We start from the raw sequence: 16,766 nt of genomic DNA, 5'->3' as shown, positions 1-16,766 counted from the left end.
TTTGACTTCATTGTGTCTGGAAACCATGCTCTTTATGATTTCAATTCTTTCAAATTTGTTGAGTTGTTTTTTTGTTTGTTTTTGCCCAGGATGTGATCCAGCTTGGTGTATATTCCATGGACACTTGAAAAGAAATGAGTGTTCCACTGTTACCGGGTGAAGTGTTCTACAGATATTAGATCCTGTGGGTTGATGGTGTTGTTGAGTTCTTCCATATCCTTGTTGATTTTCTGTCTAGTTGGTTTATCTATTGTTGAAAGAGAGACGTTGAAACCTCCAACTGTAATTGTAGATTTGTCAAGTCCTCCTTCCATTCTATCACTTTTGCTTCACATATTTTACAGCTGTACTATTTGTTACATATTAATGTAGGGTCTTTTTGGTTGATTGATCCTTTTATCATTATATAATGTCCCTCTCTGTCTCTGGTAATAACCTCTGCTCTGAAGTTTACTTTATCTGATGCTTTTGTGGGTAAGGTGGGGCCACATTTTCCCCTGTGATATTGCTGGAGTGGAGCATTCATTGTCTGAATGTTTTTGGTAATGCTAAGCTGGTCCTTTTCTAGTCATTTGGCTAGAGAGAACATACTTCTGCTGGGGCTTCTTTTTTTGGCTGTGTCATTGGTATTTCTGGGTCTCTGGTTTTCAACTCCAAATTTGAGATATAAAGCAAAGAGAAAACCCAGGGAACACACCACTGTGTCATTCTTCAGGTCCCAAAGTCTCTAGCTGTTCTACTTTCTTCTTCCCAATTTTTAAGAATCTTATTACATTATATGTAATGTCCAGGACTTTTATTTGTGCTTAGTAGGAAGAATAGGGAAAAGTGCCTTTTACCCACATTCCCAGAAGATGTCTGAAGCATTATATTTTTAATATGCATACTTAAACTTATATTTTCTATCAATATATAGAGTTAATCATAGGCTATATTTTCCTCCTGAACTTGTTGTGGGGAAAAACTCCCAACCAAACTCTCCATAGGAAAAGTCTCTAGGTGGAGGAATTATGTGTGATTTTCCCTTTATTTCCTTTTTCTGTGTTTTCTACACTTTCTACAATTAGCATGTATCATTATAAATTATATTTGGAAGCTTGATGTTCTATGTGCCTTATGTTATTATTGTGAAGTAAAACCCTATCCATTTCTACATCACTTCTACCACAAAATAGAATTTTATAAGCCTTCTTTTTGCTTATAGTGCTAAACAATTAAAACTGCAGGTTCTAATCTGAAAAATGCATCTTCATAACTAATAAAAGAAGTCTCAGAAAGAGATGTCCCCTCTCTCCTGGATCAACAGAGGGAGCATTACCCTTCTGCCTAATAAAGCTGGCTCTAAGAATCCAATTTGATATATTGTTAAACTGAAGACTTTGATAAGAATATCAGAAGATCTGGGCTTCCCTGGTGGCACAGTAGTTGAGAGTCTGCCTGCCGATGCAGGGGCCATGGGTTCGTGCCCTGGTCCGGGAAGATCCCACATGCCGCAGAGCGGCTAGGCCCGTGAGCCATGGCTGCTGAGCCTGCGCGTCCGGACCCTGTGCTCCGCAACGGGAGAGGCCACAACAGTGAGAGGCCCACATACCGAAAAAAAAAAAAAAAAGTCAGAAGATCTGAAATGCATAATTCTATTTGGTTATCTTATTTCATAATTTGTTACTTGGGCAATAATGTAATTGACATCTCTGTATTCCTGCACAGAATAAATACTTATAAAATTGCTCTGTCAAAGAAGAGACAGACGGGCTTCCCTGGTGGCGCAGCGGTTGACAGTCCGCCTGCCGATGCAGGGGACATGGGTTCGTGCCCCGGTCTGGGAGGATCCCACGTGCCGTGGAGCGGCTGGGCCCGTGAGCCATGGCCGCTGGGCCTGCACGTCCGGAGCCTGTGCTCCGCAATGGGAGAGACCACAGCAGTGAGAGGCCCGCGTACCGAAAAAAAAAAAAAAGAAGAGACAGTTATTGACACTTGCACTTTCTCAGTCATGTGTCGGGGGAAAGAAGCCTATGGTTCTGCTAGATAGTCTCATTCAACGAAGACATTGAGAGACTTATTTCAATTAATTAACAAATTACATTAATAAGTCCATGTGGGGCTGAAAGCTGAAGGCTGTGCTCTGTGCTGACAGGCCCCAATAAAGCAGCAAAGAGAAGGCAGATAGACCATCATTTTGGGCACCAGCAAGAGCCTGCTTGCTACTGTGATGTACCTCTTGCCAGCTCAGAATAACTCTGTTTTGCTGAATCAATCTGCAGAGCCATCACAAAGAGAGTAAGGGACTTCCCTGGTGGTGCAGTGGTTAAGAATCCGCCTGCCAATTTAGAGGACACGGGTACAAGCCCTGGTCCGGGAAGACCCCACATGCTGTGGAGCAACTAAGCCTGTGCGCCACAACTACTGAGCCTGCACTCTAGAGCCGGTGAGCCACAACTACTGAAGCCCGCGTGCCTAGAACCCATGTTCTGCAACAAGAGAAGCCACTGCAATGAGAAGCCTGTGCACCGCAACAAAGAGTAGCCCCCGCTTGCCACAACTAGAGAAAGCCCACGCACAGCAACAAGGACACAACGCAGCCAAAAATAAATAAATAACAAAGAGAGTAAGTAAAAATGCACACAAATATATTGTTTAATCCTCTGGTCAAAGAACCTCGAGCAGTTTCACTTTCTCAAGGAGAAAGAGCCCAGGGCACTATCCTCTGAAATACTCTTAATTCTTTTATTTGCTGCCAGCAATCAGGTTAAAGGAATAGTTCTGAGCACTATCTTCCAGGAATATGTGAGTTTTCTTTATGAAAATGAGGTCCACCTGGCAGCAGGGTGAGGTTCCTCATACTTCTAGTCTCCTGGAGGTAAGGAATTGGCTTTATTTGGGAACAGGGAACTGCTTCCTGGAAGAGAAAAAGTAGCGTGAGAGGTCTCGTGCCTCGGGGAGCTCAGAGCATATTTGTACATGCTTTCTGAATGTGTGTTCTAAAACTCTAATTGTGGACTTCCCTGGTGGTGCAGTGGTTAAGAATCCGCCTCCCAATGCAGGGGACATCGGTTCGATTCCTGGTCCGGGAAGATCCCACGTGCCTTGGAGCAACTAAGCCCATGCACCACAACTGCTGAGCCTGTGCTCTAGAGCCCACGAGCCACAACTACTGAGCCCACGTGCCACAACTACTGAAGCTTGCACGCCTAGAGCCCGTGCTCCGCAACAAGAGAAGCCACCGCAATGAGAAGCCTGCCTACTGCAACGAAGAGTAGCCCCTGCTCACCGCAAGTACGGAAAGCCCGTGTGCAGCAGCGAAGACCCAACGCAGCCAAAAATAAATAAATAAATGATTTTTAAAATCCCCCCTCTAATTGTAGGTGAAACAGGCATCCAAAGAGGGGTATGTCAATTCATATCTGGCATGTCTGGAGATGTCCAGCTTCTATCTGAGCAACCTGAAACTGGACCTGAGTGTATTCTTTCTCTTTTCCTCCCCCTTCCTCCCTTTTTCCCTCCCTCCCTCTCTCTCATTTCTCCCCTCCCTTCTTTTGTTCCTTCTTTCTCTTGGAAGAAATATAAAAACAAGCTAAGTCAAGATGTGAGGAGTAACTTAGTGTACTGCAATACTTTTTCAAATCTTAGGAATAAGACAGGTGGCACCATTATAGATCCTATAGCTTTGCAAATAGTCATCCAAGCACTCAGTAGCTACAGGGTTGTTATAGACAGTAAAAGGACAATAAAAGTTTATGCCAATAATTTGATAACTTAGACATTTTGGACAAATTCCTGGATGTACAAAAACGATCCAAGTTTATTCAAGGAGAAATAGATAAACCTCAATAGCCCTATATCTATTAAAGAAATTGAAATTATTATCAAAACTTTCCCACATAAAAACCTCGAGTTTCAGATGGCTTCACTGGTGAATTCTAACAAACATTTAAGGAATAGATAATACTAATTTTACACAAAGTCTTCCAGAAATAAGAGGAAAGAACACTTCTCAACTCAGATATCCGGGCAAAGACATTATAAGAAAAGAAACCTAGAGACCAATATTTCTCATGATCATAGATGCAAAAAATGTTAAACCAAATTTTAGCAAGCCCAACAGTATAAAAAAGGACAGGATATCTTGAGCAACGCAAGGTTGGTTTTATATTTGAAAAGCAATTAATGTAATTCACTGTATTAATAGAGCAAAAAAAATCATCATTTCAATAGAGGCAGAAAAAGCATTTGACAGAATTCAACACCCATTAATTGTTTTTTAAAAATAATAAGTGGGAACAGAAGGAAACTTCCTTAACCTGATAAAGGGCATATATAAAAAAACTTACATCTAACGTCATTAATAGTGAAAGACTGCATCCTTTCTCCCCAAGATCAGAAACAAGGTGAAGATGTCTGCTCTTACTACTCTGATTCAGCATAGTCCTGGAAGTTCTAGCTAGTGAAATAAGGCAATAAGAGAAAAAATTTAAATGCACAGATGGAAAGGAAGAAATAAAATTTTCTGTATTTGAAAATGACCCAATGGTCTATGTAGAAAATCCCAAAGAATCTATATTTTAAAACTCCTATAACTAATGAGTGAGTTCAGCAAGGTTACAAAGTCAATATGCAAAACCATTTAGTATTTCTACATACCAACAATGAACAATCAGAAATTTATTTTTTGAAGTACCATTTACAATAGCATGAAGAATATGCCATATTTAGGGTTACATTTGACAAAAGATGTGCAAGATATATATATACTAAAAACTGCTAAGAGAAATTCAGGAAGACTTAAATGGGGAGCATGCTGTGGTCATGGATCAGAAGACTTGGAATTGTTAAGATGTCAATTCTCTCCAAGTTGATCTATGGAATCAAAGTCCCAGCAGGCTTTTTTAAAGAAATAAATTTATTTATTTTTGGCTACGTTGGGTCTTCGTTGCTGCACGTGGGCTTTCTGTAGTTGCTGCGAGCAGGGGCTACTCTTTGTTGCGGTGCATGGGCCTCTCATTGCGGTGGCTTCTCTTGTTGCAGAGCACAGGCTCTGGGCATGTGGGCTTCAGTAGTTGTGGCTCATGGGCTTAGTTGCTCTGCGGCATGTGGGATTCCTGGACCAGGGCTCGAACCCGTGTTCCCTGAGTTGGCAGGCGGATTCTTAACCACTGCACCACCAGGGAAGTCCCCCCCACTTTTTTTTTTAAGTTGACATGCTGTTTTTAAATTTTATATGAAAGTGCAACAATGTTTGTATGGAAATGCAAAATTTATATGCAATAGCTTTTGAAAGTTTGAAAAAAGAACAAAGTTAAAGAGAGTGCAGACATACAATAACAAACATATGGCCGATTTATTTTTGGTAAAGATGCCAAGGCAATTCAATGAGGAAAGTATAATCTTTTCAACGATGGTGCTGGAACAGTTGATAGCCATATGTAAAAATTAAACCTCAACCCTCATTTCACACTATAAATAAAAAATTTACTTAAAATGGATCCTATATCTAAATGTAAGCACTAAGCCTATAAAACTAGAAGAAAACAGAAAAAATCTTAATGACCTTAGGTTTGGCAGAGATTTATTAAATATAATTTAAAACTATATACAAAAGAAAAAAATTATTCTATAAAAGAGAAACTGATAAATTGGACTTTATAAAAATTTTAAATGTCTGCTTTTCAAAAGACAATGAGTGGTGATCATTTGGTAGCACACAGAAATATCAACTCACTATGTTGTGCACCTGGAACTAACATAGTGTTGTAGGTCAATTATACTTCAATAATCAATTTTAAAAAAAGAAAAAGAAAAAATAAAAGAAATACTGGACCTCACACACACAAACCCTACAAACACACATACACAAATTATTTGGATGATACCCCTCCAAAAAGAAAGACAATGATAAGAAAATAAAATGACAAGTCAGGGCTTCCCTGGTGGCTCAGTGGTTGAGAGTCCACCTGCTGATGCAGGGGACACGGGTTCGTGCCCCGGTCCGGGAGGATCCCACATGCCGCAGAGCGGCTGGGCCCGTGAGCCATGGCTGCTGAGCCTGCACGTCTGGAGCCTGTGCTCCGCAATGGGAGAGGTCACAACAGTGAGAGACCCGCATACCGCCAAAAAAAAAAAAAAATGACAAGTCAGATTGGGAGAAAATATTTCTAAAACATATTGCCTGATGAAGGACATACATCTAGAATAAAAAAAAGCCCAAGCTGTTACAACTTAATAATAAGAAAACAAACAACCCAACTTTAAAACATGGGCAAAAGATTTGAATTAATGCTTCATTAAAGAATATATACAGTTAGACAGGGGAAAAAAGAGAATATATACAGTTAGTAAGTAAATACATGAAAAGATTAGTACATGGATGTTTATAGCAGTTTTATTGATAATTGCCAATCCTTGGAAGCAACCAAGATGTCCTTCAGTAGGTGAATGGAAAAATAAACTGTGGTATATCTAGACAGTGCAATCTTTTTTTTTAAAAGCTTTATTTATTAAAATTAATTATTTTATTTATTTTTGGCTGTGTCCGGTCTTAGTTGCGGCACATGGGATCTTTGTGGAGGGAGGTATGTGGGATCTTTCATTGAGGCGCGCTGGCTCTTCGTTGTGGCGTGTGGGTTTCTCTCTAGTTGTGTTGTGCGGGTTTTCTCTTCTCTAGTTGTGGCGTGCAGGCTCCAGAGCAGGTGGGCTCTGTAGTTTGCTGCACACGGGCTCTAGGTGAGGCGAGTGAGCTCAGTGGTTGTGGCGCGCAGGCTTAATTTCCCTGCAGCATGCGGGATCTTAGTTCCCTGACCAGGGATCAGACCTGTGTCCCCTGCACTGGAAGGCGGATTCTTTACCACTGGACCACCAGAGAAGTCCCTGGAATCTTATTTTGGGCTAAAAAGAAATCAGCTATCAAGCCATGAAAAGAAATGGAGGAAACAAGTGCATATTGCTAAGTGAAAGAAGCCAATCTGAAAGGGCTACACAGTGTATGATTTCAACTATATGGCATTCTGGAGGAGGCAAAACTATGGAGACAGTAAAAAGATTAGTGGTTTCCAGGGGTTGGGGAAGTAGATGGATGAGTAGGCAGAGCACAGAGGATTTGTAGGGCAGTGAAAATACTTTATATGATACTATAATTATGGATACATTTGTCTAAACCCATAGAATGTACAACCCCAAGAATGCACCCTAATGTGAACTGTGGACTTTGGGTGATTATGATGTGCTAGGTTTATCAGTTTTAACAAAGGTACCAATTCTGGTGGGAGCTGGCAAGAAAGAGGGAGGCTGTGCATGTGTGCGAGCAGGAGCGATGTGGGAACTCTGTACCTTCCCCTCAGTTTTGTGATGAATCTAAAACTACTCTTAAAAAATAGTTTTCAAACATGAAACACCTACACACGTGCACACACACATCTGACCTGAAGTGTGCCAGAAAAGGAATTAAGAACTTTTGGTCCCCACCGAAAGGCTAATAAAGAAATTCACAGAAAAAAGAGAAGAAGGTAAGGTTCAGAACAATAAATACAATATTATTCAATTTACTAAAGTTTATAGTGCAAAATTATATTTATTACAACTGTAAAATAAAGGGGGTGATACTTTGCTGTACACCAGAAAATGAACATAACATTGTAAATCAACTATACTTCAATTTTAAAAATAAATAAATAAAATTTAAAAAGCAAAAATAAAAATAAAATAAAGGGAGGGATAAATGCAAGATCAGGATTGTGGTTGATTGTCACAGGGAAGGAAGAGGATGAAATCAGAAGAGACCCACACAGTACTTCAAGGATAATGGTAATACTCTATTTCCTCAGGTGGGCGAGGGTGCAAAAGTCTGCATTGCATCATTATTCTTTATACCTTCACATCTTTTATAAATATCTTTTATCTACCCAATTAAAAATAAAGAAAAAATAAACATCAGCCCACTTGTGACAAGCCAGGAGCAGTTGGGGATGATATCAAAGGTCTAATTGGTATTGGGATGGGATGAGGACGGGGACTTGCCTCATTGCCCTGTGAAAATTCTGGGGCAGAACTAACTCAAGAAACTGAGGTTGGACTCCATAAGCATGTAACAGACCCAGTGTTGCTCTTTTCCAAGTGAAGCACATCTGTTCTAAATAGCTCATGGATCAGGCTTCAAGTGAGTAAAATTTTCTAGAAGCTTCGTAGAAATTTCAGTGTAAAGAACATGATAGTTTCATCCCGTATGTTCAGAGACCTTCTTGCTTTCCATTTTGAGAGTAGGATCCTGTGAGAGTTGATGCAGACGGTACGTATAGATGAGAGCCTCTATTCAGGTACCTCAATGGTAAGGACAGTTAAGGAGAAGGGGTGGCATGAGATGGAAAAGATTTCTTGGGTTAGTTTGCAAGCCCCTTAAAGACCTAATTCTGAGAGTCTATATTTTAGGGAGTGCTAGGGGTGGAGGTCCATCTAAACACATTTCATTTTCTTAATTTTCATTAGGTCTGGCCCAGACTTCTCTTCCTCTTCTGAGGCTGCTGGTTCTTTCACATCACCTGCAAGGCTTACTGCCTCACTGCCTCCCCCTACACCCATATTCACCCCCTACTCTTACCAGATTCCCCGGGGCCACCTGCACAAAAACATTTGTCTCTCAGATCATGGAAAATGTATTCTAAATTCTTATTTTAGACTGAGAAGTATCCGCTCTCTCATGCCTCCGTTGCTAACATGTCTGTTCTGACGTGTGGTTTTTGCACAGTTGAAGGGTCACGCTGGCCCTCCTTCTGCCTTCAGGCAGGACTGCCTTCCCCCATTTATGATGGCTCATTTCATCCCCAAGTAACCATCTGAGGGCCTGGTGGGTATTATGATGGGGAGGGGAGAGGAGTGTGGTCCCTGTGAAAAAAGGCATGGGCCCTGCCATTGAAGAGACCTCAGTCAAACAGCAAACATTCGGAGGCAGGGACAATGGTTCCCATAAGGCACCCTGGAACTGAAGAGAGATGCTGTGACCTCCATATTGCCCCTATTCCTGACCCTCCTCAGGTTTCTCAAGCTATCGGATGCCTTCTGTCTCTAATTTCTTCAGGATCAGTGGTTTGTACTTGGGCCATGCGCCTGAGGCCTGGGCTTACTGCTAGGTCCTCTGGAAATCGACTTTCTTTTTCCTTCTGCTCTTTCCCAGGGGACTCTCTCTGCCTTGTACTCAGATTTCCACTGACACTGAAGAGCCTTAGTCATACTGTAGAAACAGAGAGTTGAGGCACGAGTCTAGAAAAATTTATGTACAAATTTGTGTGGGCTTTGGATGGTAGGATTATACCAGGGGACTAATCTGATGTCTAATTTGGTGCCATTACCAATCTTCTTCCCCGTTCTGTCCTGCTCCAGTCTGGTTACTAGAAACATGTAAGGCTTGGAGCAGGACAAGGCAGGACACTTGAATTCTCACCATTGCTCTCCCTGTGACTTTCTGGGTAGCCTTCAAGCAATTTCCTGCCTCCTGTCCCCAGTTATTTCATCAGTGAAATGGATGATTGTTGTACTGACCTTTCCCAGAGTCTGTGAAGGCTGGTGGGCTATCAGACAATTGTGTGCTTTGGAAGGTCTCTGAACTCTATGGGGGAATTTTTGAACAATTGAGAAGGCTATCATTTCATCCACAACCCTAAGGGTGCTATTGATGCTGGAACCCACCTGGTCAATCTGAAGGATGAAAGCTGATTGCAAAGTTGAAAATAGGCCCCAGGGATTTCCCTGGTGGTCCAGTGGTTAAGAATCCACCTTCCAATGCAGGGGATGCAGGGTCTGTTCCCTGGTGGGGGAACTAAGATCCTCCATGCCTCGGGGCAACTAAGCCCGTGCGTCGCAACTACTGAGCGCACACACTCTGGAGACTGCGCACTACAACTAGAGAGGAGCCCACGCACCACAACTAGGACCCAACACAGCCAAAAATAAATAAATAAATAAATAAGTAAGTAAATAAAATTTAAAAATAGGTCCCATATGAAAGGAGATCAGACAGTTAGATTTACTTCCTCTTTTCTAATTTGAGAGGTATCGTGTTGAAGAAAATCAGTGTGTTAGAAGCTGCAGGAGACCTAAACACAGTCACCATGAAGCTGGGCTGTGTCCTCATGGCTGGGGCCTTCTACTTTTCTCCTGCTATGCTCTGGGCAGCCCAGATGCTACTGGGTAAGTAAAATCTTTGAATGTGTGGAAGTGGAGATATTCCTGACTTTGGGGAAAAGACCCAAAGGAAAGAAGCATGGACTAACTTCAGCCCTCCAAAGAAGCCATGTTCAGGTGGGATAAGAAGGATAGTATAAGAAAGTTTGGTGTGCAGGACTGAATGGCTCTTCCTGAATATAAAAATCTTCAAACTTTTTCCATCCTTAAAGTCCCCTTGACTATGATGTCTTCTTTAGCTACAATCTCAGTTCTTTTCTTCCTTTTCTCAGATAAATTTCTTGAAAGAGTAGTCTGAACTTGCTTTCTCCACTTCCCCACTTTTCACTCACTCCTCAATGCTTGCAGTCTGGCTTCCACTGGAAACTTCCACTGGAAGTTTTGATCAGGGTGCTATATGACCTTTATATTGACACTGCACAGTTTTAAAATCTTATCCTGCTGGACTTCTCTGTATTGGGCACTGTTGATCACTTATTCTTCCTTGGCAATATCTACTCCCCTGGCTTCTCCCTGTACTCCATATATCTCTCTTGGTCCCTTTGGTGGCTTCTCTTCTCTTTCTCTTTTTTAAAAAAAAATTTATTTTATTTATTTATTTTAAATTAATTAATTTATTTAATTTATTTTTTTTTGGCTGCATTGGGTCTTCACTGCTGGGCATGGGCTTTCTTTAGTTGTAGCGAGCGAGGGCTACTCTTCATTCTGGCGCACGGGCTTCTCATTGCACTGGCTTCTCTTGTTGTGAAGTGTGGGCTCTAGGTGCATGGGCTTCAGTAGTTGTGGCGCACAAGCTTCGTTGTTCCGCGGCATGTGGGATCTTCCCGGACCAGGGCTTAAACCCATGTCCCCTGAATTGGCAGGCGGATTCTTAACCACTGCGCCACCAGGGACGTCCCTCTTTCTCCTAAAGACTGGTGTTTTCTACAGTTGCATCCTTCCCTCCCTACTTTTTAAGTTACAGTCTCCTTAGTGAGCTATTCGTCTGTATAATTTTTACCACTACAACTCTATAATTAAGAGGTCTAAGTCATATCTCCAACCCAAATCATGCTTTTGAGTTTCACATTCAAACATCAAGCTTTGCACAGATATAGCTACCTGTATGTTTCAAGGTATCTCAGCACAGTATGACCAGAGCTCTGTCCTCTTGGTCCCTCCCTCTCCTAATTTCATCTTTTTTTTTTTTTGGCTGTGCTGCACTGCTTGCGGGCTTGTGGGATCTCAGTTCCCTGATCAGGGATTGAACTCCGGGCCATGACAGTGAAAGCCCAGAATCCTAACCACTAGGCCACAAGGGAATTCTCCTAATTTCATCTTTCACTATTTCTGATCTCAGTTAATGATATCCACCCAGATATCCTGGTCAAAAACTTGGGAGACAACCTAGATTCCTCTTTCTCCTTCATCTTCTACACATGATCAATTATCAAGTTTGGCAATGTCTACCTTCTAAGGTGGTCTTAGAGCCAGTCTTTTCCCTGAAACATAACTAACGGTATCCTAGGACAAGCCCTCATCCTTTCTGTCTTGGGCTAGTCCAACAACTTCCTAACTAATCTTCATGTCTCAGCCTTGTGTCCTTGAAATAAATTCTGAACTCTGCAGCCAGAGTGATTTCTAAAATTCAAGTCTGCTAGCCTAAGCTCCTTATCATGGCATTAAGGGTCCACCATAACTTGGCCTCTTTTAAAACTTTTCAGCCTCTTCTCTCACCCTTTGAGCCTTGAAATTTATTCTCTAATAAATCCCAACTTGCTTATATTCACACACCAGACTCTTACCTATCTCCAAAGTTTTGCTCATACTGCTACCTCTGCCTGAAATGAGCTCTCCCCATTGCTCCCTATTCCTCTCTCACTTACTCTGGGCATCCCTAAAGACTCAGCTTAGGTGGCATCTTTACCAGGAAATCTTCCTTGAGCCCTCCTCTCTGCTTTGATGGCTGCCTGAGATAATTCTTTCATATTACTCTCTTCCTCGTGCTGAAACAATCTCTTCACATGCCTGTGCATCCACTGAACTGAGAGTTATTTGTAGGCAGGGACAATGCCTTTTTGTTTGTTTTTTAACTTTCTCTTATTTGTCTTTGAATTCTCAGCACCTGCTTTATCCCTGCACAATAGTTGTTTTATTGAATTGTTTTATTGAACTCATAGAGACAGGACTGGGTGACTGTATTAAGATACAGCAGTGATATTGTTGTGAGAACTCTAGACATGGAATCATGCTCTGTTTTCAAGCCCCTCTTCTTTTATTTACCAGCTCTATGCCACTTTGAAAAAGTCACTTTTCGTATTTCTGAATTTGGTTTTCCTATCCATAAAATGAGAATAATAATAACTACCACATAGTTTATTGAGTGAAAGTGCCTGATAGCCCAATAGTATTTTATTTTAGAAAAAGACAGGAGGCTGAGTCTAGTTGAGTGACAGTGGAGGAACTGAAAATGGGTAGCAGAGTGTCAAAGGGAGCTGAGAGAGGATCTAAAGAAAGCACTTGGTACTGATGTAATGAGAATTAGGAAGTAGAGAGGGGCCTTGCTAAGGGAAGTTACAAGGTCAAAGAAGAGTCCTGGGCCTTTGGAAGTGGGAGGGAACAAAAGCAAGTAGGATAGGAAAGGACAGAGTGAAGAACTGAGTACATGTTAATGAACATGGAGCCAGAAAAGGAGGAGAGGCATTACAAGGGACAACAAGTAGTCATGGAGATGGGAGAAATTTACCTTGCCTTGGTCAACCATGGAACTAAGAGATAGGCTGAGGAGACATATTGTGCGAAATCTGTAACTCTACTGAACCCCAAACAAAGAAAGAATTGTTCCATAGTTACCAGTACAGACTGGGAGTAGAGGTTCAGGTGTAGAGAGAAAGACACAGGATAGACTCTACCATTGCCAGGGAAAGTTCAAGGGACAGAGGACGTTAAGTTAGAGATGGCTGAAAAAGGAAGACCTGAAAGGGAGAGCAAGGAAGAAGATACTAAAAGCTAGTTTGTAGATAACATATTCAAGGATGAAGAACCAAGTGAATTTGGGGAAATGAAAATTTGGAAGAAAGCCCCCAAGGACGGTCTGAAGACTAAAGTAGATCACGTCTGAACAATGAAGTAAAAAGAACACTGATTTTGGACTCAGACATACCTGAGTTTCTTGCTCCGCTCCCTATTCTCTTTTTAAATTGGGGTAAATGAATTGACTTTTCTAAACCTGTTTCAGTTAAGATTTATAAAATGGGAGTGAAATCACATACCTAGAAATCTTTCAAGATTTGTGTGATAAGGTGTGAATGTGCCTGGCAGTGTCTGGTATGTGGTAAACACCCAACAAATGTTAGAATCTGATCATCTCCCTTTCCCTCCTGTCCTGTGTCTGCCTGCCCTGGGGTCCTCGTTGTCTTTGGCCTCTGGTTTCCTGCACTGCAGCTGGATGTCATGCTGGTGAGTTCACCATTCTCTCCCCCGCACCCCTTCTTCAAACCACAGTCCATTCACTGACAGCACCTGGAAGCCAGCGAATCAAGTCAGCTGTATCCCTCTGAAAGATCCATATGGGTCTCTTGGAAAAAATGTTTTGATGTCTTCCTATTCTACTCTAAAAAATATAATTCCCTGAGGAGAAGGAGGAACACTTGTGGAAAGCAATTTCCTGTCCTCTTTCTCCAGTCACAGCATCATTTTCTGGTTCTTCTCGGACCACGCCCTCCTCAGGTGCCAGTTTTGAGGCGCTCCAGTGCGAAGGACCTGTCAGCACCCAGGAGAGCAGCTGCCACACTGAGGATGACTTGACGGACCCAAGGGAAGTCGACTTCCAGGTCAAGGGCTACACTTTCAGTGAACCCTTCCATCTGATTGTGTCCTACGGTGAGGTCCCAGGAAGGACTGACCAGGGCAGGCCAGGTCTTTCTCCCAGTTCCCAAAGTTCTCCTTTCAGCCCCACAGCCCACTCAGGAAGGTTCCCCCTGACACTGGCCATGGGATGAGATATCATCTGCCCCATCTTCAGCCCAAGAAGCCAGGGTGCCCTCTGTGCTAGGCCCTAGAGAAGTTGTTCTATACTCCCAACCAGTGGTGAAAGTTACCTGGCCCCTCAGAGAAAGATTAGAGGGGTCTGTTGTGGGCAGCATTGAGGGAGCTCCCAAGGAAGGCAGTGGGTCACACTCAGCTCTTGCTTTGGACCGCAGACTGGCTGATCCTCCAAAGTCCAACCTGGCCTGTATTTGAGGGAGACCCTCTGGTTCTGCGCTGCCAGGCCTGGCAAGACTGGCCACTGACCCAGGTCACCTTTTACCAAGATGGCTCAGCCCTGGGTCCCCCTGGACCTAACAAGGAATTCTCCATCGCCGTGGTGCAAAAGGCAGACAGCGGGCACTACCACTGCAGTGCTATCTTCAGGAGCCCTGGTCCTGGGAGCCCAGAAACGGCATCTCCCGTGGCTATCACAGTTCAAGGTAAGAGCTAGAAGCAGTGTCATTGTGTCAGAGGCAGGTGGGGAGAGACAGAGGGACCAAAAATGTCTTTCATTGGAGATGGTAAGGTCACTGAAGGGTTAAGGAGTAGGTTGCTGGCAAATGTCCAAGTTGGGCTTCAAAAGGGGCAGCATCTTAGCATTGCCTTTTCAAGTCATTTAGCCCAACTCCAAGTTTAGCATGTTTCCTGCTGCTTTGTCCTACAGTTCTATGCTTCCCAGTGTTCACTGACTGGGCATCTGGATTACGGTCAGATTTGCCCATCTCTAGATCTTTTCTAGTCCTGTCTATTGAAGAGAGATAGGACTTGAAAGGTCCAAATGGAACTTTTCTAAGAGAACTCCTTCCCGATAGAAATAGGGGGAGGAAAGTGTGACTGGGGTTCTTTGCCTGTCATGGGTCCACCTGAATGTAGGATGGCTGAACTCTTCTTTCTCACCTATCTCTCCCCCAGAACTGTTTCGAGCCCCGGTTCTCAGAGCCACACCCTCAGCTGAGCCCCAAGAGGGAAGCCCGGTAACCCTGAGCTGTCAGACAAAGCTGCCCCTGCAGAGGTCAGCTGCCCGCCTCCTCTTCTCCTTCTACAAGGACAGCAGGACAGTGCGTAGCAGGGGCCCTTCCTCAGAATTCCAGATCCCCACTGCTTCAGAGTCACACTCTGGGTCCTACTGGTGTGAAGCAGCCACTGAGGACAACCAAGTTTGGAAACAGAGCCCCAGGCTGGAGATCAGGGTGCAGGGTGAGTTAGTGTGTATATGTCTGGTGTGTGTGAAAAGGCAGGGGTGGGGGGCAATAGGACAATTGGGTTTTTGAGCTAAGGTTCAGTGTAAGCAGGTTAAGAAAGGACACATGGGAGACAGGAACAATAAGCCAGAGTCCCTAGTGATGGAAGAAAGCACAAATAGGAAACTTCTCCCTCAGACTGTGGTGTATACCTCATCAAACGAAGACCTGAGTCAACTCCACAGCTGCTTCCCCATAGGCTTTACACTCTCTACATGACCTCTGGGCATTGGTAGGAATATAGTATCTAGTGTGAGGACGAAGTAGTCTAGAGTTTCTATTCAATTCTGGGAGTCCCCATTAAGAAGGCTGCATTTGACCTGAAGTATACCCAGAGGAGGTGTCCAGGGTAGTGAGGGCGCTTGAGTCATGTCATAAGGAAAATAATGGGAGGAATGGGAGATGCTCATTCTGAAGAGGAGGTGACTCGAGGGGCCAGCAGAGGTGTCCTCAGAACACTGAAGGCTGGCAAAAGGATAAGGAATTACACTAATGTCATATACAATAAGAGGTTGACCTAGGGCCAGTTACCACATGCATATTGTAAGGAATTAGACTGAAAGAGGAAGAACTGGCTAATATCCATAGCCCTCTAATGATGAGGCCTCATTGTGCAAGATTTTCAAGCAAAAGTAACTATGCTTCAGATTCAAATTTGGACCAGAGTCCTCAAGATTTTGTTGCCATTGGGCCCCGTAGCTATTTTCAGAGAATAAGAAAGACTGACCAGGAATATGAGGGTAGGGCCAGAGTCAGACTTCACTCTTGTCTGTGTCTCCTATCCCATAATCCAGGTCCCTCCAGCTCTGCTGCACCTCCCACCTTGAATCCAGCTCCTCAGAAATCAGCTGCTCCAGAAACTACTTCTACGGAGCCCCCTGGGCCTCTGCCTCCACCGCCCACCCCTTCTTCTAAGGATCTGGGCTCCTCTTCCCCTCTGCAGTTCCCAGATCCCCATCTGCATCACCAGATGGGTGTTCTCCTCAAACAAATGCAGGATATAAGGGTCATCCTTGGTCACCTGGTCATGGAGCTGAGGGACTTGTCTGGCCACCTGAAGCTTCAGACCACAAAGGGTCCTGCCAAATATGAGTAAATAATTCACCTGCCACGTTGCTCAACTACCCCCAATAAATCCAACTCTTTCTATTTTTCCTCTTTCCGTTCCATCCATACTTAAGCATAAGTAGTTTTACAAGTTGCCCAGTGTTTTGTTAGAGTATCAGGGATAGGTGAGTATAAATAAATGTGTACAAAGTGATAATTAGAGTTTAGCTATAATTGTATATTCTCCCTTAACATGACAACATATTCCTGCTCTATCTAGACCAGGAGTTGCCTTCTGTTGCCCAG

At 43.2% G+C, this 16,766-nt stretch overlaps 1 protein-coding gene across 2 annotated transcripts; it reads left to right on the top strand.

Annotated features, from left to right (window-relative positions):
• Positions 1 to 10,076: 10,076 nt before the first annotated feature.
• FCRLA (Fc receptor like A) lies at positions 10,077 to 16,509 on the top strand (the record flags this gene model as incomplete). 2 transcript variants are annotated; one of them, XM_081224874.1, is made up of 6 exons in its annotated part: positions 10,077 to 10,170; positions 13,588 to 13,602; positions 13,873 to 14,025; positions 14,346 to 14,612; positions 15,085 to 15,369; positions 16,208 to 16,509. In XM_081224874.1, the coding sequence occupies 6 exons, from the start codon at positions 10,092 to 10,094 to the stop codon at positions 16,507 to 16,509; spliced, it is 1,101 nt and encodes a 366-aa protein (XP_081081000.1). The 2 variants fall into 2 exon arrangements, with proteins under 2 accessions (XP_081081000.1, XP_081080999.1); XM_081224873.1 differs by lacking the exon at positions 13,588 to 13,602 and having other exon boundaries at positions 10,092 to 10,170.
• Between the last annotated feature and the right edge of the window lie 257 nt (positions 16,510 to 16,766).

The sequence above is a fragment of the Mesoplodon bidens genome (assembly GCF_964165515.1).
Source record: "Mesoplodon bidens genome assembly, chromosome: 2".
NCBI lineage: Eukaryota > Metazoa > Chordata > Mammalia > Artiodactyla > Ziphiidae > Mesoplodon > Mesoplodon bidens.
Note: the sequence above shows the minus strand (reverse complement) of the source record. Positions and strands in the feature narration are given on the sequence as shown.